This window comes from Penicillium coprophilum (genome assembly GCF_028826855.1).
Source record: "Penicillium coprophilum strain IBT 35676 chromosome Unknown utg000004l_segment0_segment0, whole genome shotgun sequence".
NCBI lineage: Eukaryota > Fungi > Ascomycota > Eurotiomycetes > Eurotiales > Aspergillaceae > Penicillium > Penicillium coprophilum.
This window is the reverse complement of record NW_026622723.1, coordinates 1416313-1442404: the sequence shown is the minus strand read 5'-3', so window position 1 is coordinate 1442404 and position 26092 is coordinate 1416313. Positions and strand designations below refer to the sequence as shown.

At 48.9% G+C, this 26092-nt stretch overlaps 13 protein-coding genes across 13 annotated transcripts; 6 read left to right on the top strand and 7 right to left on the bottom strand.

Annotated features, from left to right (window-relative positions):
* Positions 1–49: 49 nt before the first annotated feature.
* Positions 50–1177, top strand: sod4 (mitochondrial 37S ribosomal protein mS42; the record flags this gene model as incomplete). The annotated part of the gene is made up of 4 exons (XM_056676112.1): positions 50–109; positions 165–345; positions 459–583; positions 647–1177. The coding sequence occupies 4 exons, from the start codon at positions 50–52 to the stop codon at positions 1175–1177; spliced, it is 897 nt and encodes a 298-aa protein (XP_056531112.1).
* Positions 1178–1455: 278 nt separating this feature from the next.
* On the bottom strand, positions 1456–2241 carry N7500_004966 (ubiquinone-binding COQ10-like protein; the record flags this gene model as incomplete). The annotated part of the gene is made up of 1 exon (XM_056676111.1): positions 1456–2241. One exon carries the CDS (start codon positions 2239–2241, stop codon positions 1456–1458), a length of 786 nt encoding a protein of 261 aa, XP_056531111.1.
* Positions 2242–2661: 420 nt separating this feature from the next.
* On the bottom strand, positions 2662–3803 carry N7500_004965 (hydroxyacyl-thioester dehydratase HTD2; the record flags this gene model as incomplete). Its single annotated transcript, XM_056676110.1, has 2 exons — positions 2662–3145; positions 3205–3803. 2 exons carry the CDS (start codon positions 3801–3803, stop codon positions 2662–2664), a joined length of 1083 nt encoding a protein of 360 aa, XP_056531110.1.
* A 547-nt stretch (positions 3804–4350) lies between these two features.
* N7500_004964 (aldo/keto reductase family protein) lies at positions 4351–5381 on the top strand (the record flags this gene model as incomplete). The annotated part of the gene is made up of 2 exons (XM_056676109.1): positions 4351–4641; positions 4695–5381. 2 exons carry the CDS (start codon positions 4351–4353, stop codon positions 5379–5381), a joined length of 978 nt encoding a protein of 325 aa, XP_056531109.1.
* Positions 5382–5949: 568 nt separating this feature from the next.
* Positions 5950–7089, bottom strand: N7500_004963 (uncharacterized protein; the record flags this gene model as incomplete). The annotated part of the gene is made up of 1 exon (XM_056676108.1): positions 5950–7089. One exon carries the CDS (start codon positions 7087–7089, stop codon positions 5950–5952), a length of 1140 nt encoding a protein of 379 aa, XP_056531108.1.
* Positions 7090–7764: 675 nt separating this feature from the next.
* On the top strand, positions 7765–8120 carry N7500_004962 (uncharacterized protein; the record flags this gene model as incomplete). The annotated part of the gene is given in 3 exon segments (XM_056676107.1): positions 7765–7812; positions 7858–8037; positions 8055–8120. 3 exon segments carry the CDS (start codon positions 7765–7767, stop codon positions 8118–8120), a joined length of 294 nt encoding a protein of 97 aa, XP_056531107.1.
* A 357-nt stretch (positions 8121–8477) lies between these two features.
* Positions 8478–10560, bottom strand: N7500_004961 (uncharacterized protein; the record flags this gene model as incomplete). Its single annotated transcript, XM_056676106.1, has 3 exons — positions 8478–9641; positions 9695–10479; positions 10539–10560. The coding sequence occupies 3 exons, from the start codon at positions 10558–10560 to the stop codon at positions 8478–8480; spliced, it is 1971 nt and encodes a 656-aa protein (XP_056531106.1).
* Positions 10561–11112: 552 nt separating this feature from the next.
* On the bottom strand, positions 11113–12491 carry N7500_004960 (Pyridoxal phosphate-dependent transferase major region subdomain 1; the record flags this gene model as incomplete). The annotated part of the gene is made up of 3 exons (XM_056676105.1): positions 11113–11842; positions 11905–12368; positions 12459–12491. 3 exons carry the CDS (start codon positions 12489–12491, stop codon positions 11113–11115), a joined length of 1227 nt encoding a protein of 408 aa, XP_056531105.1.
* Positions 12492–13455: 964 nt separating this feature from the next.
* Positions 13456–15209, bottom strand: N7500_004959 (serine hydrolase domain-containing protein; the record flags this gene model as incomplete). Its single annotated transcript, XM_056676104.1, has 3 exons — positions 13456–13894; positions 13976–14961; positions 15009–15209. The coding sequence occupies 3 exons, from the start codon at positions 15207–15209 to the stop codon at positions 13456–13458; spliced, it is 1626 nt and encodes a 541-aa protein (XP_056531104.1).
* Positions 15210–16464: 1255 nt separating this feature from the next.
* On the top strand, positions 16465–19794 carry N7500_004958 (putative ATP-dependent permease ADP1; the record flags this gene model as incomplete). The annotated part of the gene is made up of 2 exons (XM_056676103.1): positions 16465–19503; positions 19558–19794. The coding sequence occupies 2 exons, from the start codon at positions 16465–16467 to the stop codon at positions 19792–19794; spliced, it is 3276 nt and encodes a 1091-aa protein (XP_056531103.1).
* A 729-nt stretch (positions 19795–20523) lies between these two features.
* On the top strand, positions 20524–21171 carry N7500_004957 (cornichon family protein; the record flags this gene model as incomplete). The annotated part of the gene is made up of 4 exons (XM_056676102.1): positions 20524–20627; positions 20720–20875; positions 20951–21017; positions 21079–21171. 4 exons carry the CDS (start codon positions 20524–20526, stop codon positions 21169–21171), a joined length of 420 nt encoding a protein of 139 aa, XP_056531102.1.
* A 796-nt stretch (positions 21172–21967) lies between these two features.
* N7500_004956 (WD40 repeat domain-containing protein) lies at positions 21968–23812 on the top strand (the record flags this gene model as incomplete). The annotated part of the gene is made up of 1 exon (XM_056676101.1): positions 21968–23812. One exon carries the CDS (start codon positions 21968–21970, stop codon positions 23810–23812), a length of 1845 nt encoding a protein of 614 aa, XP_056531101.1.
* Positions 23813–24026: 214 nt separating this feature from the next.
* On the bottom strand, positions 24027–25930 carry bna4 (kynurenine 3-monooxygenase; the record flags this gene model as incomplete). Its single annotated transcript, XM_056676100.1, has 3 exons — positions 24027–25232; positions 25309–25523; positions 25816–25930. 3 exons carry the CDS (start codon positions 25928–25930, stop codon positions 24027–24029), a joined length of 1536 nt encoding a protein of 511 aa, XP_056531100.1.
* Positions 25931–26092: the final 162 nt, after the last annotated feature.

The window sequence follows — 26092 nt, the reverse complement described above, 5'->3', positions numbered from 1 at the left end:
ACGTCGAAGCTCTGCACGATTAACCCGACCATTCACAGAGCCGCTCGTCATGTTCAGCCGATTCGTCAGGCCGCAAAGCGCTTTGCGCGCAGCCTCCTCCTTCTCCCCTGTGAGATTTACTTCCTCCGTCGCCAATCCGTCTTGACTGACCGCGTTTTGTCTAGAAACCTACCTCCGCCTTCTCACGCTTCCAGACCCGGGCTATCCATCGCATTCCTCAATTGCAGCACGACGCCTACTATAAGGAGAATGGTGTTCCTGAGTTCATGTCGCCCGAGGCATTCGACTTCGCCTGGACCCAATACCAGAGTCTGCTCGTTAACAAGCTCAATCTGTTGACACAAGGTGAGCCCGGCACTTCGACCCTGTGCAACAATACGTTGGTTCAATGCGGTCCCAATCGGTTGATTGAGCGGCGTGGCACATTGGAATACGTGTCTGACATTTGAATGAAATAGATACCGTCGACGCAGATGCCAAACCTGGAGAATTGCTGGTCAAATACTCTAAGCGTCCGGAGATGGCCTCGGTGTTCAATTATGCCTCAATGGCCCACAACAACCACTTTTTCTTCAACTGCTTGGTTAGCAACGACACCAATCCCTTTGTATACGATAATCAATCCTAACCAGCTTGCTCAATATAGTCCCCCGCAGCCACCACTATTCCCGAAAAGTTCGCCAAGGACATCGTCGACACCTGCTCCTCCGTCGAGTCCCTAAAGATGGATTTCCTGGCCACGGCTAGCTCAATGTTCGGCCCCGGATTCGTGTGGCTCGCCAAGAACCTCGAGCGCGAAGGCATGATGCACATTTTCTGCACCTATAGCGCTGGCTCTCCCTACCCTGCCGCCCACTCCCGGCGGCAACCCGTCGACATGTCCACCCACACCCCGGAGACCCAGCTGGGTAACCAGTTCGCTGGCTCGATGGGCGCTCACGCCCAGAACCAGAAGAGCCTCGCTCCTGGCGCCGTCGATATCCAGCCCATTCTCTGTGTTAACACCTGGGAACACGCGTGGATGATGGACTACGGTATTGCCGGCAAGGACGAGTACCTGGAGCGCTGGTGGGATCGGATTAACTGGGACGTGGTTTTCGACAACTACAATGCCGTCGGCTCGATGAAGAGCTCGCGCAACTCCCTCAACCGTCATCGGAGTATGAGCATGCTTTAAGTTGAAAATCATTTCTGTGTCTGGATAATCTGTATTATATACTATCATGTTTTATTTTTTTTTTGGTCTCCATTGCTCATTCTCACAGGCTTCTGATTGAGCATGTACAGCGATCCATCCAATAGAATCAAATTGGCGATGCTCTATATTTCCATTCTGCTGACAAGAGTTGAAGAGATGCAAGTCCAACAAGTAGTCCTATGCAACGTCAGAAATGCAATCTATGCCCAATCTCCAAACACTCCACTAATATACAATCCAACCTACAATTGACACTATCACTGCCCTTTACCCTCAACCTCCCGTATCCGCTTCTCGAAAGCCTCAATCATAACCCCAGCCATCTGCCCCTCAACAGCACTCATAAGAGTAGCATGCATCTGCGAGCGAAACTCAAACCGCACCTCCAAATTAACCTTGGTCAACGGCCTGCCCGTTGTCCCGGATGGAAGCGGCACCAGCTCCCACTTTGTAGTTAGGTACTCGAAAAGGCCCTCATTCGCACCGGGGAAGAACCCACTTAGCCCGGACGAAGAGCTCTTACTAGCCTGTCCACCCTGTCCCTCTTTACCATATTTGGCCCCGCTATTAGCCTCCACGGTCAGATTCTCCACATCGCAGATCACGCGCGACGTGAACGTCTCGCTGAGCGGGCCGTAGCCGACTGTCAGGAACGCTTGTGTTGGGTATCCTGTTTCCGGATCGCGTGCTGTCACGGTAGACGCAGTGAGGAAGGGGAGGAATTGGCTGTAGGCTTCGACCGAGGAGATCACCTTGTATAGCAGAGTTGGGTGGTAGGGGAGGTTGCGGGTGGCCGTTAGGATGCGGTGCGGGGAGTTGTTGTTATTGTTGTTGGGGAGGAAGGAGGATAGGTCAGGTAGGCCGAAGGCTCGTGTGGTAGTTTTGGTGACATTGTTTGGAAGCAGAGGTCGGCACAGACTTGGTCGTTGTGTGGTGTTTATTGTCCTCAGGTTTGTCTGCTGGTGGGAGACTGGGCACACATTCTGGCGCTGGGAGGGTAGAGTTGCGCGACTTGGAAGTCGCAAGGTGCGGAAGGGTCGCATTGAGGAGGATATAAGAGAGATATACACAGGTTGGTTCTTTGAGTGTAGTGATTTCGTAGACAAGAAAATCGGCCTGGTTCCGCGGAGCGGGATCTGCACCTCGGCAGGATTATTTACTTAGTGCCCGGTGCATACTCCATACTGTGGATTCGATCGATGGGTTTTGTGCTGTTACTTTTTTTACTCAAAGTAAACCAATAGATTGTATCGGCAATCCTTCCACAACTTCCAAGGATCTATCTGTACGAAGGCATCTAGCCAGGGTTGGGTATTGCGGATGATTATCCATGCGTGTTGGATGTAGTATTGTTGACCAAAGCCTGTTGGAGCTTCATTTCCTTCGATTCTATCAGAGATGACCCTCATAGATTCCAATGCTTATAGTTTCATATCTGGGTCACTTATATTTGAAGTTCATATCTATTGAATCTCAGCCGTCATGGCGACTACTTCCCCGGGCCCAATGATCTGCACCTTGGTGGTTTCGCCCTCCTCGAGCACAATCCGATACTCTTCCCCGGCATATAATGGACTCGTTGCCCGATAGGTGATGCGCTCAGGAATAATCAAGGTAGAATCCATGAAACCCTGACGGGTGTCCCGCCAAAGATCCAGAATAGAGATCAAATTCAACGGACCATGTACTACAATATCCCTGTGTCCTTCTACATCACGCGCCCAGGGTAGTGAGTAGTGAATCTTATGAGGGTTGAAAGTCAGAGCAGAGAAGCGGAATAGGGTCACGGGCGTTTGCATCAGGGTTCGAGTATGGGTATTTCCCTCGGTGGAAATGACGGACGAGGTGAGATTTGGGGTCGCAATATGGGATGTTGAAGACGAGGGAGGGGCGCTGGATGGCGTTGATGCAGAAGAAACAGGTAGAGCTTTACGGAATACCCAATTGCTACATGAACGTTGTCAGTACTTTCGGTTTGTGATAATCTTGAGCAAGGAAAGCCGGACCGTCGGTCAATAATTGACACGCCGTGCTCGTTGGCGAATTCTTTCTCAATTCCAACAACAATCATATCCTCGCCGGTCTTTTTCACAACCTTGGGCTGCGCACTAAGCACTCGCGTTGTCTCTAGCACCTCCTGTCCTACTCGTATTGGATTGGGTTTCCCATCCAAACGGGGCCACAGCACCTCCCCGCCTGCCCACATGCGCCGTGTGAATGGTGCGTCTGGATTGTACGACGCATCGGTTCCATCCGGCCCCAGTTCGGTTTCTATGAACGCAGGCGTGAAATACGCGAGGTGATAGCCTGGTGGCACGGGTACTGCGGATTGCGGGGCGGGAGCGCCATTAGATAGGGAGGGGCCACCGGGGAAGAGGGTAGGGCGATCAAGTGTGAGGGTGAGAAGCTGGAGCTGATTGGCATCTATCGTTTGCATACGAGTTTGTGGCCCCATGGATTGAAAGCGCGACAGGAAGGCCTTGGCTACTGTTGAAGCATCTGAGTGGAGATGCTCAGAGACGGTGAAACTGCGAATTGTACTCGGTCGAACGTGCGCCCGTATGCGCGGGCGAAGGTGTGCAAGTAAGGACCAACTTGACGACATGGCGAACGTGGGAGCGTTGTACAAACAGAAAGAAAGGGAAAGTAGAAAGCAGAAAGGGGAAAAGAAAAGCAGTGGGGATCTCCAAATACATGCGGGGAAGCCGATTTGCTTCCAAGTCGGCTTTATACTCCTGGGACCTTAGTAGAATGCCATTGGGGTCTCATAGTGATATAGAGTAAACAGGATCGTATAAGTATCCTGATCTTGAATGTACATTTGATCACAAATTGGAATGGAAAGCCCTGGTCCTAAGCCCCAGGTAGACCAAAGCTCTGATGCGGTGTGATAGAGGCGCATCTGTAGCCCTGTAGCCCTGCCCAGGTGCCCCCTGCTTAATAATTAGCCGACATCTCCAGTTCGGAGCACGATAGGCACCTGTGCAGGGATCTGTAAGGATCTTCTTGTTTCCAAGATTCCATGATTATAAACATGATTAGCAAGTTTAGATAAAGGTGATAAAGACTATAAGTGCATAGACACCCGACTTGTTCTGAGAGATTTATGTTTACTACCATACACATAGCACCATCTACAATCACCGGTTACCATGTCTGACGTTGAAGTTATCTGGGGTGGGGCCTCCCTCATGGATGAAGTCGCATATCCGAATCTTGAATCCATCAATGAGGTCTTCGACATTCTACAGGCCAATGGCATCAAACACATTGACACTGCCAAATTCTATAACAACTCCGAGGTGTTATTGGGGAACCTTCATGCCCATTCCCGTTTTACCATTGATTCAAAATATCCCGGCGGATTTGGATCTGAGCCTTCCACCCCGGAGTCCTTCACGGAAACCTTGGACCAGAGTTTGGCCCGTCTCCAAACCGACCAGGTGAACTTCTCATGTGTCCAAACTATACCCCAATTTCTAATACCGATTTCCAGCTCGATATCTACTACATGCACGCCCCCGAGCGCAGAAGCTCAATGGAAGACCTGATGGTTGGTATCGACGCTGCACACAAGGCGGGAAAGTTCAAGCGATTCGGTCTGTCCAACTATCTGGCCGAGGAGGTCGAAGAGGTAGTCCGCATCTGTCGTGAGAAAAACTACGTTATGCCAAGTGTCTACCAGGGCAACTACTCTGCCGTTGCACGCCGACCAGAGAAAGAGATTCTTCCCACGCTGCGGAAGCACAATATCGCCTTCTACGCCTATTCACCCATCGCCGGAGGGTTCCTGACAAAGGATGTTGCGACGCTGGTCGCTGGCGGTGAGGGTCGTTGGGACCCCAAGACACCTCTCGGTGGAGTCTACAATGCGCTTTTCAATAAGCCCCATATGCTGAAGGGCTTGGGAGAATGGGAGAAGATCTCCAAAGGGTCTGGTATTCCCAAGGCTGAGCTGGCATATCGGTGGGTGATGCACAACTCGGCCCTCAAGGCAGAACTTGGAGACGCTTTGATTATTGGCTCGCGCAATGTCGAGCAACTCAATCAGACGCTTGCTGCATTGAACAAGGGACCCCTCAGCGCGGAAATTACAGCGCAGATTGATCAGGTGTGGGATATTGTTGAGGTCGATTCGGTTTTGGATACCTTTAACGGTTTCCCCAAGTATGACAAGGTCTGAGGCCTAAAGAGTACCAGGGGGAATGTATTTCCAATAATTTCGCATCCACAGAAACCAGAGCTCATAGAAATAGAACAGTGCAAAGTTTGAAAGAACTTGGGTTATGGGAAGTGGGGGTCATGGTGGAGATGGGTCAAAATAGATATCAACAAGATCCCAAAGGGGAAAATCATACTTTGGATTGTCTATACCTACGTATGTTGTAGGCGCATGTACCGGATTTTAGGCCACAGTCGCGAATTTCCCGATCGGGGTGCCGCCGCGTTTATGAAGGCGCTCAGGCTCCTGCTCAATGAGTATTTCATAGCACGGGTGATATATACTTCATAGTATTAGAGGTAGGGATAAACGTACGATATATAATATATCGGCATTTTACTTTAAGAGCGTCGACCTTGGTCAGCCACCGAATGCGATAGATTAGCTTAAGGATAGAGAAAAGCAGAGAAATAGAAAAGACACAGAAGAGTAAAGCCAAAGCGAAGCCAAAGCGAAGCCAAAGCGAAGCCAAAGCGAAGCAGAACAAAGTGCAAGCCAAGCGAAACGGAAATATCAAAAAGAAAAATTATCATGCTTCCTTGAAAGAGAGGTCTTCAGGAGGCAAATTCTCTCCAGAGGCTGAAGCAGGGGGAATGGCTTTCCGGGGGAGTAAATCAGGGCCGAGCGTTACACCCACAAAGTCCAAATGTACAACGCTGGTCCACAGAACCCATCCTTCCCATGACATCTGTAGGATAAAGAAAACAGAGGCATCGGTTTCGAATGCATTGCAAATCTCAACTTTCATGTTCGGCGGGAGTGAGCGAACGGCTTTTGAAAAGCTATCCACAGCGTCTCGTTGTCCCTCAAGCGTCAGCTTCACCAGCACGTGCTTTTGGCTCACTCCAGATACTGGCCGAGGGAGGCGGGATCGACTAGTATCACTGAATGCAAGGCTGATTGCTCTGGTGCCGCTAAACGTTTCAAACACGGCGTTGGGGGCATACTTAGGCTTCTCGACTTGTACTTGCTGGTACCACTCAGCCGTTGTGAAATTCTGTTGGTTCTTAAACTTTTGCACGGCGCGGAACAGTCTTTGGGTAAACGAAGTGGTATTTGAGCGTACGGACGCAATTTCATGAACTCCACATGCCGCAATGATGTGAATGTTCGTTGTCGAGTTGGGCTGCCGTGCTGCAGCAGCCGCGTGGCAGCAATCGAGTATTACCAGAGAATCCACTGACTCTGCAGATTCCAGAGTACCTCTGATAGACCGCCACAGGATTCTTCTATGACGTGACGTAAAGCACAGAGCATCATCATGAAGGCCACTATGACCAACATAAAAGAAAATGAACAGAGAGGGTAGTGACGACCGGGTACATTGTCGAAGGAGTTTGTTGAGATTCTCTTGTAGGCTCAAGGCTGGTGTTTTGTCCGAATTTGGGATCACAAATCTGTTACATTGGACCCCAAGCGGTTTCAGAATTGATTCCATTGTCACCATATCATTCTCTGCGCCAGTTTCATCGTTTTCCCACCGGATCAATATGCCAATCTTTTGCACATGAAACTTGCTCCGTGCGGAAGCTACTTTCTTCAGCGCTGCTTCAAGGTCAGGGAGCTTTCTGGTCGAGACTGGCTTGGTTGGGAATGAGATGGGGATAGTGCTTGGGCTTGCGGCCGCAGGTTGCTTTGCGGGTGACTTTAAGCCTGGTAACTGCGACATCTTGTTAAGAGAACAAAATGTCAGCCTGTGCATAAAGTGAGGGGACTGATCTTAGCCTCACTTCTCGGTCAGATGAAACTAGTAGGGTTGTAGAAATCAGAAGGGTGATTGTTGTTTAGCGAAAAAAAAGTAGTAGTGTAGAAATCAGAAGGTTGATCGTTGTTTAAGGAAAAAAGTAAGGAGAGTTAGGAAAGGGGAGGAGGGTGGTTTTATATCTGTGATTTTGCTGCCTTCCTAATTAGGCGACGGCGACCATCCATGGATTCCGTCGATCCTGTCTATTTTTCTCTTTATTATTTCTATTGCTCTCTTGTACATTCCAAGGTTCTATTGTCCTCTTGTTCATTCCTATCATTAACTCATAACTCTCTCTCTACCCGTGCTTAAACTATGTAATAGGTTCTATGGTTCTTACAATAAAGATTGCTAGAATAGGCATCGTAGTTTTGATTTTACTATGGTTCGTCTTACCCTGTCCTACCTCTATCAACCTTGGAAGTCCCTAGGTCTGAGTTTCTTCTTTCTTTTCTTTCCTTTTCATAATTATCCCTGCCTTTAACTTCAGCAAAAACTCTCCTTTATCTTTTACCTTTACTAGGCCTTGGCAACTCCCATGGGACTAAAAAGATCTTGGTCCCAAGAACTATTGCGGAGCCTCGAAAACCAAAAACCGCAATGGTTTCTGAAACTGGCCCTAAAACCAAACCGTTTTGGCGCACTCTAGTATTTTCTGCATATAGAGCTCGGCGAGGCTGAATAGTGGTATAGGTGCAGAATAGTAAAGCCAATAATGTGGCCCTACTGTGCATTTGCCTTCTAGGTAGAGGCGCAACAACTAGGATCGACCGCCAAATTGATGACACCAGCCTTTTGTTGATGGTACAACGGTCAAGAGTGCCGGGTGAACGACTGCATTTGGATAGGGCTAGCGTGGTGCATTTTATTAAGGTGACCTGCTGACTTAGCTGCTCTCCCACTTTGCTCCCGCTGCTCAGGTGATGCCCAGTGAACAAGTCCTTGAGCTTATATAATAATCAAGTTATGCTCAGTGAGCAAGTCAGAGCGCTCAGATCACGCTCAGTGAGTGGGATCAGGCTGCTCAGGTGAAGCTCAGTGAGCGGGTCTAATGATTACATATACTCAGTGAGCAAACAGCGGCAAGGGGTGAGCACTAAAACGGAAAGGGAAAGCCATGTCGCAAGGCCTAAAATCCGGTGTATATGTGTGTAATTACCAGTGAAAATATGTGAATTATGAAATTGGGGGCCATTGAGGGTATCGTAAGGTAAAGGAGGGAAGGGGTGATGGCAGAGGACCAAAAAAGAAATAAAGATATAATAGGGCAAGTCAGACACACAAAACCGAGATGAGTCCAAGAAAAAAGCAGATCAAAGTCGGACCTGACCACCAGTCAACCGTTCCCAGTCCCTCTGTTCAAAGGGGACATAGGTATTACCCTGGAGCCAGTAAATTCGGTCCTTCTTCGCCACAAGAGCTGGATCTACCCCCTCATTGCGAAGAACATGCTTCTGTTGCTTGTTGTTACCGGTCGACTGCGTCGTAGGCGTAACTCGCAAAAACATCGGTGCCGCAAACCTGGGCAGATTCTGGAGAATGTGTGCAGCCAGAGTATCAAGCACCTCGCGCGAGGGCTCTAGTGCGGAATCAGAGGTATTTCCGTTTGCCATCTGCTGGTTGAAAAGAATGGCTGCACAGCCGGCACGGCCATCATGATTGGGAAGAGCAACGCCGTAAACATTGGCTTCGTGCACGTCAGGATGCGAACCCAGAACCTCGGAAACCTCGCTGGTGGACACGTTCTCGCTCTTCCACCGGAAGGTATCACCCAGTCGATCGGAGAAGAACCAGCGGCCGTCTTTGTCCCATCGAACCATGTCACCAGTCCGGAAATAGGCATCGCCCTTCTTGATTACATCGCGGATAATCTTGCTCTCTGTCGCTTTCTTGTTTCCAAAGTAGCCCTGGAAATTGGCAGTGGGATCAGCTGCGTCGATGGCGAACAACAGCTCACCAGGATCACCCCGAGGGACAGACTTGCAGAGGCCAGTCTTGGGATCACGCCACGGTTCCTCGGTGTCGTGATCAACATCCACAATGGCAGTGCTACGACCAAGGATTATATTTCCTAAAGCTCCGTTTCGGCCGATGGCTCCCGCGGAGAAGTCGTTCGACGAAATATTCCATGCGCCCGCAGTACCTTCGGTGGCGGCGTAGAACTCGGCGACTGTGGGGATGCCGAAGCGCTCTTTGAAACGGTTCCAGATGTCAGGACGCAATCCATTTCCGAATGCCAAACGGATATTGTGCTTCTTGTCGAGATCCTCGCCGGTGGCTGGGTCAATTTCAGGTGTTACACCCAATAAATAACGTAGCGTCTCGCCCACATATTGGATAATTGTCGCATCATTCTCACGGGCCTCCTTGATGAAGTTGCGTGCAGAGAACCGGCGGCCAATGATCAAGGCGGATCCGCCCATCAAGCAAGTTATAAACCCAAGCACCGCAGCGGAACTATGGTACAGAGGCATGCACTAGTCAGGAAGTTAGCTTGGACAGTGACATCTGTACATTTAGGAGGCCTTACCGTGAAGAATCTGTCAGAGGAAGTAATACTTAACCAGTCTTTTACAAATAAACTACCAGACCAGCACTTCTTCCAACTGACAATAGCTGGTTTGGGAAGCCCAGTGGTGCCACTTGTGTAAATCAAGATGGCCATATCACGAGGGATTAAACCACTGCGAACCTTGTCGTCCTCTCGCGTAGGCTCCATTGCGAGAATCTGCGCTTCGACCTCCGGGGTATGGAATACAATTTCGACCGGTCCCTTGCCATCACGGAAATTTGGAGATGTCAAAATCTTCTCCTGCTCCGCCGGGAAGCAGTGACGAACTTCTTCATCAACCATCAAGAGCCTCGCACTGGACGTTCGAATAGAGTGCGTGAGCGGCTTGCCAGACAAGTTGTAGTTGATGAACGCAGGGACTGCGCCAATACTCCACAGTCCCAGAATCATGAAGATGAAGGTGGAAGAGTTCATGAAGTCGATTGCGACAATCTCCTTGTGCTTGATACCGTGGACTTTCTTGAACCATGCTCCGTAGCGCAGCACCGTGATATAGCCTTTATGGAAGGTCGTGGTTTGTCCATTATACACAATAAAATCGTTATCTGCAGTTCTAGGATCGAGTGCATAGGCTTCGAGTGTGTAGAAGAGGTTCAAGCGGTCACCCCGTTCGGCGATGCGGGACTTCACGGACATCTTCAATAGCCCCTTTATAAGGTTCAAATCGTAGGAGACCGACCATCTTGCGTTGAGATATGCAAGTGTGGTTGCCGCAGCAGGGAGTGCAAGACTCAAGGGAATATCTGCGCAAAGAGACAGCTTGTTAGTCATTCATCCAGTCCTGACGTACACCATAACATACCAGGCAAAGACGACAGCGGCATTATGACCAAAAAGGTTCAAGGATCAAGCCCAAATGAGTAGGATCAAAAGAGTATGATATTTGGGTAACAGATGGGATCGCCCCTTCTATCGGAGCTTTGAATGTGGATTTGGGACAAAGAACGAAGAAGGTGTGATAGGGACTCCTTGGGTGATACCTCGGTGCTAGTAAATCACTCAAAATCAATAGAGGTTCCAGTAAGACCCGTGGGAGTGAAATGGCAAAAGAGCGAAAGTGCCTCGGCACAGGTGTGCCGATCCCCTGACGACATGCAACGTTGGAATGTGTGCGACCCAAAACAAGAAATTAACGTACGGTTTCTCTTCCCAATGTCTGAATACATTCATATATTACATTTGACAAATGTTATATTTGAATTTAACAATAAAAGATCTATTGTACACCTTCACATGGGCTTATTAAGAGGGATCGTCCCCCCGCACTTTTTATAACCTCACTTGGTCTTAGCGTCTGGATCTACATACCTATTTTGGCTATTTTCAGACGGGTTCTAGCTAAGATCAACCCTAAAATATATCAATAAGATAGCATCTCACTTTTTCAAGGGCCTCTTCACTGGGACGTCCTCATACTCATCTTCCATGAACTTGCCCAATGCATCCAAACCCTGCTTCAGGACCTCGGTTTCATTGACATACCCAATGCGAACATAACCCTTGAAGTCTTCTCCAACTCCAAAGCAAAGGCTACCTGGAACCAGCATCACACCAGTGCGTTCCTGGACTATCTCGCAGAAAGCGACATCGTCAACGGGTTTTCCCATCTTGTTAAAGCGCACAAATGCAGTGGAACCGGCTTGCGGTTTAATCCACTCACACGCCCAGCGGTGAGTATCGACGAACTTCTCCAGAATAGAGAGATTAGTCCGAGCGAGATCGAGATTTCGCTTTAGAAGATTGTGGATGCAATCTGGTGCTAGTGCAAAACTGGCAATTGCCTCATCAATTTGCCCGACAGAGATAGTTGTATAATCGCGCGCATTAGCAAGAGATTCAATGATAGAGCTATCTCGCGACGCGACCCAGCCGACCCGCAAGCCTGCCAGGCTATATGCTTTGGAAACAGATCCTGTCACCACGGTGCGTTCGTAGCCCATAGAAAGGAGTGTGGGTGGGAATCTCGGGTCCGCGGGACTAATATTGTGGAAAAGCGGGCGATAGACCTCGTCGGAGTGGATGATAATGGATTTCTCACGCGCAATATCGACTAGTTGTTGGAGTGTCTGGCGGGGGATGATGGCTCCAGTTGGGTTTTGCGGGTTACTATGAGCATGATGGTTAGAACAACACGTTCGTTGCAGGATTATGACAAGATTCGAACATACTTGATGATAATCAGCTTCGTGTTGGGACGGATAAGGTCTTTCAGCTCTTCAATGTCCAACTGCCATCCATCGGTCTCTTTGGACTTCCACAAGCTGACTTCAGCCCCCACTGATGCAGGGACCGAAAACAGCTGCTGGTATGTCGGGTAATGGCAGATGACATGGTCTCCTGGGCCAAGCAAGGTATATAACAGCAAGAAGTTCGCTTGGATTCCGCCAGCAGTGATCAAGATATTGTCCTTCGGTAACTGCGTTGGTGCCCTCACCGAATACAAGTTCGCCAATGTATTTCGCAATTTATCGGAGCCACGAATCGCCCCATATGTAAGTTTAGTGGATTGGAGCTCGGTCAAAGGGTTGGACTTCTTGTCATCGGAGAGCGCGCGGAGATCATCGACGGAGATGGATGCGCAGCAGGTTTCGGCGGTATTATACTTGGCAGTGGTTTCATACTTGTCCATCCACTGCATAATAGTTAGTAATGTGCATTTTTTTTTAGCAACACAAGGAACAGATAAATACCACCGAGTCATGGGGTAATGCGGGGGGATTACCTGTTCAACCGCGAAGGCCTCAATCTTCACCATTGCTGAGAGCAGTAGGCAATATCGAGCAAATGAGCTATGTACAATCAGATGTCTTTGTCCAAAGATGTGCCTAGGTTCAGCTGATGGGTAATGACTCAAGCTTATCGTTACGCTACCGCCGCCTTTAGCTGTGCATAAGTTCCTCTGTGCTCCTGAGCGGTTTGCAGGGTTTGCATACCACTTAGTGCCTAAGGCCCCGGGCTCAGTATGCCTAAGGTAGGACTTCGGCACCTACCGAAGATACCCAAGGTTCAAGTTGTTGAAAAGGTTGTATGAATGGAGTACATGGTTCCCCATTCGTGTATCTCTATAACTTTGGGGCTTTTTTGCTTGGTATGTAATGGAGAAAATCCGCAAAGAGAAAGATCTTCAATTTCTGTACCTTCGTTATAGAGATTAAATTAAATACAGTGTCTAGATTGTAATACCAGAGCACAGTTATTCACAAAGCTATTGAGATAAATGCAAACTGACTTCTTCCTAATATCGCTGACATCCAAAAGGACATCCCCACGACGGCCTCCTATTTCTTTTATAGTCACAGTCCAATGTATTGGATGACCCGCTATCCTTTCCTATCATTTTGTCGAACCAATCCACCATTTCTAGATTCTATTAGTAACCATTGAGACTAAATGAGGCACTACTAACCTTTGTCTTCCTTACGATCTAAGAGAATACGTATACCCAGACAGTCATCAATTGGCCTCAAATGGCAAATCCATTCTTTCAACGAAAGATTAGTTTTGCGAATGTCAAAATCCACTCGGCCTCTTTGTTCGTTTCTATTGCTGACTGTTTTAAAATAGTAATAATTACCATCATAGATAATATCTTCCAATAAGAGTGCTTCTAGAGATAGCTCGTTCTGTAAAGTATCTAAAAGGCTGGACACACAAGTCACCTTTTCGAAACGTCCAGATGTCACTGCAACGGTATGCATTTGTTTTTCCAGTATCTATGATCAAAGCAAATGTTTCCACCATATCTTTTCCTCCCTCTCCGCCATCAAAGGCTCAATCTCAATTCCTAACCAGCTTGCTGAGCCATCAGGCTCAATCCGAAACTCCACCCGAGCAGCACTGGGGTGGCCCCATCTCACTGCAATTTGAAGCCAATAGGTACTGGAAACATGGAAAAAGCCGATCTCGAGATTTTTCGAGTAGTCACTGTATCTTGCAAGCGAGGCGCACAGGTCAGGAGTTGTTCGGTTTAGCCTCTGGTAAGCGTGATCACTCCTGCAATTGTTGGATATCCTAAGCTCTGGGTAAGCGGGGTGCGTATAAGAACCTTCATACGCAGAGAAGTTGACAGGGCTTGCCAACGGAGGATTGGGAATTCTTGGATAGAGCTCTGATAGGATGTTTTCAGAAAGATATCCGTCGTTGATGATTGCATCGCCTCTTGTTTAATGATTAGAGGTATGTTTCGAAAACGATAACAAGGACAAACCGTCGAGTAGCCAACTGAATGTTTTTACATACCTTGCAACCCAATCAAATCGACTCTCAAGGGAAATATCCATTTCTTCGTCAATCAGATGATAAGCAAGTGCGTTCGCCGCCGCGTTCACCCCATCCATATTATTGCCTAGCAACACAAGCCCGAAGTCTCGCTGTGGTAAGAGTATAACGGACGCACCATACCCAAACTGAGCCCCTTCGTGGAACAGAATCATCTCGCCCTTATACGCTTGTGACATCCATCCTAGTCCGTAAAATGTAGGGGTTTGAAACGGCTCAAGAGGATTAGGCGACACTATAGAGTGGCCACCAAACAAATTTTCGTAACTTGTCTGAGAGAATGGCAGTCCACGTTTCAGCATGGTTGAAATCCACTTGGCGTAATCTGATACCGACGATAGTATGTTGCCTGCTCCACGGATGTTATCCGAAAATACTTGATCGGTGGAGGCAATTTTACCGTCCAAACCAACATAGTAGCCTTGTGCAATATCTCGTTGTGCGTTCCGAGCCTCGTAGAGGGAAAGGTAAGTCTCTGTCATGTTCATAGGCAGCCAGAGATTTTCGGTAAAGAACTCCTGCAAGGATTGATTCGTCACGGTCTCGATAAGATGGGACGCCACAAGATACATGAGATTTGAATATTGCCATTCTGTCCGCGGAGAAGCCGTAAATGGAAGATGTCTCATTGATCGCACTGCTTCTTGAAGCGTTATGTCGGCAAGCCAAACCCAGTCGTGGCGTGGTAGACCAGAGCGATGAGACAGAATGTCAATAATTGTCATTTGTGATGTAGACCAGGTATCGTTGAGTACAAAATCCGCTGGAATAATAGTGTGGACCGGTGTATCCCAATGGATGTCTGAAAAATTGATGTTATCATCAACAAGGAGAGAGATGGCTGCAGAAGTGAAGGCCTTGGTCGTGCTTCCTGTGAAAAATAGGGTATGTTCTGTCACTGGCTGTGAACTGATAGTATTCGAGACGCCATAGCCCTTTGTAGTTTTCTGTCAATTTAATCATCGATGACTACATAAATAACAGGGCCACACACTTTTACAAATGTGTCTCCATGAACGACTGCAACAGCCAGACCAGGAATGCTGAAATGTTCAAGGGCCCACTCAACCCTTTGGTCAAACTGCGCGTCAAAAGGCGAACTGGACTGGTTTTCGTACACTCGAAGGGGCTGTTGAAAGGTCTCAAGGCCGGCGAGGACAAGGCAAGGAAAGATCAAGGCCAGTGGCAAAGGCATTTCGGGCAGAAGGACACCTACAAGCAAAATATGGATTGGAATCAATAAACGAAGTATCCCGTGAAGTGTCAGTTGCAGGGAGATTGATTCCAGTGGGAAAGCAGACAATGTTAGGCAACTCTCAATGTTTATTGCCAGTGCTAGCGAGTATTATGATGCTGGGACTATGACTGAGCACTGTTACTAATGTCTTACAAAGTTACAGGGATACAGGGATATAGATTAGTTTTTGTACTATCTTCCGTTCAGGAAGTAACATTGTAGAGCTACAAATCTGGAGATGATATACGACTTGAGCTAGAACCAAGAAGCGGGTGGACATAATAGTCCCAGAATCCGGATGTGGTACTGATGCGTCATTTTAGCCCTGGCAGGGGTACATGGATGTGATTCCCTGAATTTGGGGGATTCATACGAAGTACATTGTGCATACGTCGAATAGGGGGAAGGGGGGGGGCGTAAGTCTCATACTAGTACGGAGTATACGTGCTCTGGGTTTCACCTAGCAAGTGAATATAAACCGATCCCCATAGATAGCCAATGTACTTAAGCAAACCTTGGCTGGCGTCTAACATGCCGCAATATTGGAATCCGATATCGAAGGTTGATACTACCCAACGGATAGAGTCAAAACGAGATGATGGCGCTCATGGAGTCCTTCGGGCAATTGCCCACACTTTACACATAGCTCAACGACCTCGGGTTCCCTTGGACAGTAAGAAAGCAAGGCTACCCAGTGGCTGTAGCAAAGAAGTACTATGTTCAAGACAAATTTTTCTTTCTGCCCTTCGTCGCTCAATTGATGATGTATCTCCTGGTGGCATCACGTGTTTCCCCGCATTGAGCCACCTGGGCAGCTATTAGAGGAAGAAATATTGTTCCCCGTGAGGAAAAGCTGAAATTCATGGAGTATCTACATTGTAGCTTTATAGTCGTAGAATGAAAGTACAAAGAAAATCCTTATAGTCAACCTCAGCAATTGTCCGGGCCACCTGCCTGCGGGTTCCTGACGCCCATGCAGCAGCCCCCAGCCTCTCGCTTCTCCGCCCGCGTCATCGCCTGTGGGCCAATCTCACCCTCTCTCCGCTTCCTGCTTCTCAACCTCCAAACTTGCCTCCCTGTCTCTATCTTTCACTTCAACTATATGCTCCGCATCGATTCTCTATTTTGATCAATTCGGCGGTCCGCCCCGCATTTCTCTCTTGATTGTCGGTATCGCTGCGTATCAGATCGCGCTGCTTCTCTCCTGCACAAGATGCGCTTGACTGGCGCAATAACTCTTTCGCTTCTCACATTAAATCCTTTACTGGGATCTGCTCAAGCATGGAGCGAATTTTCCGACGCAAACCTCGCTGCACAATATTCCATCTTCGATGATCGGCCACCCGGATGTCCCGAGTGTCCGGCTTGCTTTAACTGCCAGCTCGACAACTATAACTGCACTCATTTTGCGGATTGCAACAACTTCAACGGCAAATGCTCATGTCCCCCCGGATTTGGAGGCGACGACTGTTCGATTCCCCTATGCGGTTCATTGGCCGACGACTTGAACCGACCGCAGCGTGATACCAATACCTGTCAATGCAAGGATGGCTGGAAAGGCATCAACTGCAATGTCTGTGACTCGGATGATGCCTGCAATGCTATGATGCCAGAAAATCAAGGGGGCGTGTGTCACAAGCAAGGTGTCACGGTCAAGGAGAACTTTCAAATGTGCGATGTGACCAACCGTGCGATCTTGAAACAGCTCGACGGCCGCAAGCCCCAAGTAACTTTCTCTTGCAAAGCCGAAGATGAGACATGTAGCTTCCAATTTTGGGTCGACCAGAAAGAGTCATTCTATTGCGGCCTAGACACTTGCAAATGGAACATGGAAACAGACTACGCTTCCAATACAACTCACTACAAGTGTGAGCACCTTCAGTGCAAATGTATTCCGGGCCGTTTCCTCTGTGGCGAGAATGGCTCTATTGATCTGAGCGATTTTCTTGATCAAATGATCAAGGGTCCGGCTACCTTCGATACCAAATCAACCTTGGAGGGTACCCAGAGCGTTTTCTCCGAACCTCAAATGAATGGACTGATTGCGAGCGTCTTCGGTGATCCCAGTATCTTCTTGTCATGTGATTCAGGGGAGTGCATGTACAAGACTGACGAACCAGGATACCAGCGCCCCGTGAAGAAAATCAACACTCCGCTGATTGCCGGCGTGATTGCGGGAAGTTCACTATTTGTGGTCGCTGTCATCCTGATCGTTTGGTATCTGTCTCGTCGTGCTGCGCGCCGCAGCTACCTTCGCCTGTCGCTCTCGGATGATTCGGACGATGAATCTGCCAAACTCATGGCAGACTATCGCCCTATGGCTTTGTACTGGGATAATGTAACATACACACTAAACGGCAAAGAGATTCTCTCTGGTATCCGAGGCGCCTCCATACCAGGTCAAATCACAGCCATTATGGGAGCATCTGGTGCTGGAAAAACTTCATTCCTTGATATCCTGGCACGAAAGAACAAGCGTGGCTCAGTGAATGGAGATTTCTATGTCAACGGTGAGAAGATTGATGATAATGACTTTCGATCTATGGTTGGCTTTGTCGACCAAGAAGACACAATGCTTGCCACCTTGACAGTCCATGAGACCATCTTGACAAGCGCCCTCCTCAGACTTCCCCGGGATATGAGCCGGGCAGCTAAAGAGCAAAGAGTCGTCGAGGTCGAAAAGCAACTTGGAATCTACCACATCAAGGATCAATTGATTGGCTCGGAAGAGGGTAATGGTCGTGGCATTTCCGGTGGAGAGAAACGCCGAGTCGGGATTGCGTGTGAGCTGGTCACCAGTCCAAGTATCCTGTTCCTGGATGAACCCACCAGTGGATTGGATGCCTACAATGCGTTCAATGTGGTTGAATGTCTAGTGACACTGGCTAAGACATACAACCGCACTGTAATCTTCACCATCCACCAACCTCGCTCGAATATTGTTGCCCTATTTGACCGACTCATCCTTCTCGCTGAAGGACGCACTGTCTATTCTGGCCCATTTTCATCCTGCCAGCAGTATTTTGACCGTATGGGCTACTCCTGTCCCCCGGGATTCAATATTGCGGATTACCTTGTCGACCTTACAATGCACGCCGGTGGCGCACATTCATCATATACAGATGATGTAACATTGGCGGTGGATGGGCGCACTGGTCCGCCCAAAACTGCCTCTAGCAGTCTCAGAGCCGTCAAGTCTATTAACAGCGCGTCTATCCAGAGCACCGAAGACAACTCAAGCGGTGCCGAGGCGACCCGGAGACCCAAAAGCAAACGCCAGGTATCTCTAAAACAGCAGCAAGATCGCCAGCTTTACTCCCGGAAGCACCATGCTGAGCGGCCAATCACTCCAAAGACAGACGACGAGAGTGCTACATTGGATGTAGCTGAGAATCATCAACAGTGGCTGCGTCTTTCTCGTCAACAAGGCAATGTGCCTCCGCAAATTCTTGATGATCCCGATCAGTTGCCTCCTCCGGCACCTGGGCAAAGTGATCTCGACCTACTAGTCGCCAGCTACGCAGATTCTGATGTTTGCCATTTTGTGCATGATGAGATTTTGACCGCCGTTCAGAATGCCCAGGCTTCGAACGGTTCACCAAATTCACCCATGTTGTCGGATACTGTGATACAGTCTAAGGGCTACGCCCGAGTTGGCCTGATGCGGCAGTTCATCATCCTGTCTCAGCGGACATGGCGTAATCTTTATCGAAACCCCATGCTGATGCTCACCCATTACGCAATTGCAATTCTTCTCGCTGTCTTATCAGGATTTCTCTTCTATGGCCTCACTGATGATATCAAAGGCTTCCAGAATCGTCTTGGTCTCTTCTTCTTTATCTTGGCTCTGTTTGGTTTCAGTACTTTGACTAGTCTCAACGTGTTCTCCACGGAGCGGCTTTTGTTCGTACGTGAGCGTGCCAATGGTTACTATCATCCGGTGACATACTTCGCATCCAAGGTTGTGTTTGATATCGTTCCTCTGAGGCTGATTCCTCCTATCATCATGGGTATCATCGTATACCCCATGACTGGTCTGATTCCGGCATGGCCCGAGTTCTTCCGCTTTTTGCTGGTTTTGGTCCTTTTCAATCTTGCAGCAGCCAACATTTGCCTCTTCATCGGCATCATTTTGCGTGATGGCGGAGTCGCCAATCTTATCGGTAGTTTGGTAATGCTTTTCAGTTTGCTCTTCGCCGGTCTTCTGCTGAATCACGATGCGATCCCTAAGTCAGCATTGTGGCTGCAAACTGTAAGTTTTCCTTTAACCTAAGTGATTTTTGTTCCAGACTAACAACAGTATCAGCTATCCATTTTCCACTATGGTTTCGAGGCCTTGATTGTCAACGAGGTGACTTTCCTCACCTTGATTGATCACAAGTACGGTTTGGATATTGAAGTCCCCGGTGCCTCTATCTTGAGCGCATTCGGCTTTGACACCCAGGCCTATTGGAGTGATGTTATCGGGCTGGCAGTCATTTCTGGGGCCTTCATCATCATCGCATACAGTGCAATGCATTTCCTACTTGTCGAGAAGCGATGAGCAACTCCTTTTCTTTGTTGCCATACACCGGGTTGGCACCATCGGGTTACAGCTCCTTCTTTTTATCCGTTGTATGGCGCTCACTGCTAGGGGGAAAGAATCTTGAAAGGCGCAGGGAAGTATGCTACGTTATATATAGTTATGTATATAGACAGTAATCCTCACGAGTTTTTGAACCAGTCTAGAGCTCACGTGTCAAAACGTCATCCTTCTACAAAGCTTGTTCCAAGGTTCAGGTCAGGAATGGCCTTACCCACCTACATGCTCCCCAACTCCCGTACCTGAGTGCCTGCTATTAGCAATAATTTTCTTTCGACATCTTCGCATCTTAAATTTGTTCCTTATCTAAACTGTGCATGTACGTTACCAGCCCCCGTTTTCGGGTTGCGCTAATGATGACCAGCCCTCCCGACACCGCCGACCCCTTCAGGTGCAATTCGCTAATCTCGAAACTCCCTCTTTCGATCCCACCCCAACTCTGCTTTTGTTCTTTTCGCCTCCATCAGCTTAAGTCCATTTTCTTATTGGTGAGTGAGCTTTGACCCCTCTTCGGACATGACTCTGTGTGATTCCTCTGTCTTCCTTGGGCCGCAGAACCCCACAAACATCTCCAATTCCGGCCTCTTCAATCCACCTTGACCTCAACCCACATTTGTCGCAGACAGTTGGCTCATATTCTCTAGCAATTGAATTACTGTCAATTATACTTGACGTCAGGTCACTCTCGCAATGATGTCTGGTGAAGCATGGCTTTACTTGTTGTCGGTCTTGATCAACGCCGTCAACCTCTTCCTCCAGGTATTCTTCACGATTATGTACAGTGATCTCGAATGGTAAGTCTTTCCAGTTGTCTATCCAAAGCAACTGCCTTTAGTCCCTGTATACTCTCGAATGCAAGCTGACACTTTTTTCCATTTTTTTCCAGCGATTACATCAACCCTATCGATCTTTGCAACCGCCTTAACGCCTACATCATCCCCGAAGCCGCTGTCCACGCCTTCCTGACCTTCCTCTTCCTGATCAACGGGTACTGGCTCGCTCTCGTGCTGAACCTGCCTCTCGTGTTGTTCAACGCCAAGAAGTACGTTCGAAGCTCTCCGAGTATTGCCAACCCCTCCCAAGCACAAGGTTAACCGAGTCGTTTCTGGAAATATAGGATCTACGAGAACCAGCATCTTTTGGATGCGACCGAGATTTTCCGCAAGCTGAACGTGCACAAGAAGGTTAGTTCGGTTTCTTGGGTCGCAATCTGCAGCGCAATGACTGACTCGAGATTGTGTTTAGGAATCCTTCATCAAGCTTGGATTCCACCTCCTCATGTTCTTCTTCTACCTTTATAGCATGATTGTTGCCCTGATCCGCGATGAGGGCCACTGACTGCGGGAAAAGACCGAACATGCGATGCGTCATGGTCGTCCCGGCTAGATTGAGGGACCATCCGTTGATGAGCCGTTGTGAGTTCCTGGGTCAGTGTTCTCTTGATGTTCTTCTCGGACTATCACCCAATTCTCGAATATGACGACGGCCTCAAGACGACTGCTATGCCATATAAGTCGGTATATCGAAGTGATTTCTTATCTGCTGGGCGGCCATGACCATGGATGAGCAACGAATTCTTTCAGTCTTGAAATATGTGCTGGTACGAGTACAGCAATGAGAAGTAATAGATATTTCCTTTGGGGTGTCTCGAGCCGGGGATGTGAGCTGGATTGATTCGAGACACTGTATGATTGACTCGTGGTGGTGCATGTGCTTTCTGCTATCTTCTGCTTTGTTTTTAACTTTTCTTCTGTGTTAATCTTGCTGTGTCTTTCGGCGTGTTGAGTTGTATATACCTCCTATGCGGTTGGCAATGAAGAGCGTACGATACCCAAGGTTTCTAAAGTTTAACTGGTTCCTTGTTGAGAAATACCATGACCATCAAATTGGTGTAGCAATTGTAGAAAACTGGAGGCAAAACTGAGATGCGCACCTAGCTAAGATCGAAGCTGCACTGGGGGCTAATAGAGCTTGGCTGCGGTGGCTGTTCCGCGGGCCTTCGTATCGGGGGTCTCCCGACGCCCGTAAAAATCCCATCCTCCACCACCTACCATTCACCAGCCACATTCAACCCCAGCTTGTTGCGAAGGGGAATTGAGTACTGCGCATTCTTAGTGTCTTTAACATAGCAGCCATGTCTGCCTTATTAGGTCTTGGTTATGACTCCAGCGACGATGACGCCACAACTGTGCCCAGCTCGTCTGTGACGACCGCGACTAAGGTCATTGCTGCACCAGAGGTCAATACAGAGGTTTGGTCACCCCATAATCACCCGCTTTCCCAAGTCTTCTCTTATTCTTTGCGCCTCAGCCATGACGAACAGATAAGACTAACAATCCTACAGGATCAAGCGCACATGCAGTTGGCCCTCGCCAACGCCTCTTCCCAAGCCCTCACCTACAATGCCACATACGATGATCTTACACAGCCTGCTCAGGGACCCGTAAACCCGTTCAAGCCAGCAGGTCCAGGAAACGGTATTAAAAGAAAGAATGTTCCGACAGGATTTGCCGAAGAAGCAGCTATCAGCGAGTCCACATTTGCTGCGCAACATCGAACGTTCCAAAGTCTGGGATACACGCGCAATCCCACACAACCGGGCCAATTTATTGGAAACCTCGAAAATGCGGCGCAATACGGAGGTCGGGACGTTGTGCAAATTAAGCCAAGTAAGAGCGCGTCCGCAAACTGGCGGACAAAGCGGCAAAAGAAGGGCGACTCGAGTATTGTGGAAGGAGACGGCGCATATCTGGGACCCTGGGCGAAATACCAAAATGATCAGCAATATGACTACGTGGAGGTTGCTGAGGGAGATGAGCGCGCGCTTGGTAGCGACGAGGAATATGTCGAAGAGGAAGACGAGACGCTGACTACAACGGCCCCTATGCCGGCCATGAGCAAGGATGCCACCGACTACGAAGGCGACTTCTCCAAGCAAGAAACCACTGAGTTCCACGGATCAGAGCAGTACGACTACCAGGGCCGGACATACATGCATGTGCCCCAGGACCTGGATATCGATTTGCGCAAAGAGCCCGGAACCACCAAGAACTACGTACCGAAAAAGCTTGTGCAAACTTGGAAGTCGCACACCAAGCCGATCACTTCTCTTCGATTCATCCCCAAGTCTGGTCACTTGCTGCTTTCGTCAGCAGCCGATGGAAAGGCCAAGCTCTGGGATGTGTATCACTCTCGGGAACTCTTGCGCACTTTCTCCGGCCATACCAAGTCAATCTCGGACACGGACTTCCACCCATCTGGAAAGACGTTCCTTACTGGTTCATACGACCGACAGATCAAGCTCTGGGATACCGAATACGGCAAATGCCTTGGCCGGTTCTCCACGGGCAAGACACCGCACGTCGTCCGCTTCAACCCCAGCGCAGAACACTCACACGAGTTCCTGGCTGGTATGTCCGACAAGAAGATTGTGCAATTCGACACCAGGTCCGGCGAGCTGGTCCAAGAGTATGACCACCATCTGGCAGCTGTCAACACCCTCACTTTTGTCGATGACAATCGCCGCTTCATCTCCACCTCAGACGACAAGTCGCTGCGCGCTTGGGAATACGGCATCCCTGTCCCGATCAAGTTCATTGCAGAGCCATACATGTTCGCGCTCACTCGTGCGGCGCCTCATCCGAACGGCAAGTATGTCGCCTTCCAGTCAGGCGACAACCAGATTGTCGTCTATAGCGCGACGGACAAATTCCGACAAAACCGGAAGAAGCGCTTTGTTGGGCATAATACTTCCGGATACGCTGTTGACCTCAAGATCTCGCCTGATGGCCAGTTCCTTGCTTCTGGTGACAGCGGGGGCTATGTCTGCTTCTGGGATTGGAAGACTGGCAAGATGTACCATAAGATCCAGGCTGGTGGAAAGGAAGGTGGTGCTGTCACCTGCGTGGACTGGCATCCTCATGAATCCAGTAAGGTTGTTACTGGTGGATTAGACGGTGCTATCAGATATTGGGATTAAAGGCATTTTTAGTTAATCAAGTGTGATTAGTTTGATCAAGAATTCAGGCTTGGATCTTGGAATATCCTTGTATACTCTCGATACTTTCTACCATAGTCTGCTGATCGTACTGTGTTCCTTCCTCATGTAATATATTAGATGTACTGAAAATCCTCCAAAAATTCGCATATCGTCACATATTCAACCAAAATTTCACTCATCTGGCAAAACAGCTCTACACATGAATGAAGTTCCGAACGTTTTTCAATCCGACGCAAGCCAGATGCCGCGAGCACCGAATCAACCCCATCGGCGAGAGATACTGCGGGTACTTCCAAGCCAAGATGGACAAAGCACCAACACTAGCAACCAAAGCCCCGCTCAAACCAAGACCAAGCACCTGGCTCTGATGCTGAACAGCTTCAATTACCTCGGAGTAACGCTGGTTACTGAAGCTGACACGGGCGTACTGCGTTTTCCAGCCAAAAATGGGGAAATGGCGGTCAATGGTCTCTTCGATCGTCTTGCGTAGCTTGTAGAGCGGCGATTTGACGCCCGAGCGCATTTCCAGATAATTCTCCTTTGACAGATCGTTTATGGCATGCGTGTCAGCGCAACGCTGATCTGTGTAGGCTTGGAATCCTGCCTGGCGCTTGAGGCCGCGTGTGTAGACGCTAGAGTGGGGATCGTAGACTCCGTGTTTGTCCAGTTGCTCGAAGAGGACCCGGACATCCTCGAGACCCGCATTTAGTCCCTGTCCGTAGAAAGGCAGGACGGCGTGCGCTGCGTCGCCGATGATGACGATGCTGGAGTTGAAGTGGTGGGGGTTGCACTTGATGCTGATCAGTGGGAGATGCGGGTTCGCGACGAACTGCTCACTCAATGCCGCGGGCTCAATGAGCTCTGGGCAGACGCCTGGGAAGTGGGAATCGAAGAATCCATGCAGATCCTCCGGTGAGGTCTCGAGGAAGTTGTAGTGCGATGATGGTGCGAATAAGGTACATGTGAACGACTTATCAGCTGATGGTAGCGCTATGAACATGAACTCGCGCCCAGGCCAGATATGGAGGTGGTTTGGCGAGATACGGAAGTTCCCATCTTCCGACGGTGGAATGCGGAACTCGCACCAGAGAGTATCGATGTACTCTTGCTGATAATCAACACGAGCGAACTTCATTAGATGGTAGCGCGCGGCGGAGTGTGCTCCATCGGCGCCGATGAGGTAGTCGAAGGACACCTCGATCTCCGGTACTCGACCAGCTACACCAGCATCATCGGCCACGGGTGTATCCCCGGGGATTCTGCGCTCAAACCAGGCTTTGTTGGTGCGAAAGTCTGCACCCGTGAGCTTGTGGTTGAAAAATAGCTTGACGTTGGGCGTCTTTTCTAGCTCATCGAGGAGGGCATTGTTGAGAGTTCCTCGGTCTATGGCATTAATGGCCTTGTAATAGTTGTTAGCTATATGATCTGCAGTGTAACTAACAATGGCAAATGCCAAGCGGTTGATCGGTACACACCCGGCCGTGGACGTCATAGGCTTGTGCAGCTTCCCACAGATCTCCTCGATCTCGCCCATGGATCATCCGCCCGTGCATAGGGATCGCTTCACGGAGGACATTTTCGATCAAATCATCCCGACCACAATTTGTCATGGATGTAATGCCACGTTCGGAGAGTGCCAAGTTGATAGACTTGGTAAAGTTCAATGGCACTGTTGTAGGGTCTCGGAGATCTACGGATGCGCAGGGATTATTGGCGTCAGTTCGGAAGAATTCGCAATGAATCACAACTGAGCCAGAACAAGTGCAAGGGGTACCCAAGATAGTAGCAGATGGTGATAGAGATTAATCGGGGTGGCTTTCTCTTAATTGGAAGAGTTGAGATAGGGACCTTGCGAGACATGGAGCCTTGATAAAAGCCAGCCATTTCCAACTGGAGACATGTATCTCCATGACAAGCGGATTGTTCCCAATGGCGATCACCCAAAGGTAAAAAGAAAGGTCACACAAGACAGAAGGACATACCTCCACGGAGCTCATATACTTCCACCTCGTCGCCTCTTGACGCAGCATACAGGGCTGCTAAGGCTCCCACTGGGCCAGCACCTACAACAACCACTTTCTGCCTCGGAATAGTCATCATGTACCTAGTCAATGTCCAAGATACAAACGGGTACGTGCTGAAACGGAAGAGTAAGTCGTTATCACGTGCTGCGAGATCGGCCCCTTCCAAGATTCCTAAATGAGATGATCGACATTAGTCATTATATTTGATGCCTTGATGCCTGAAAATATCAGACAA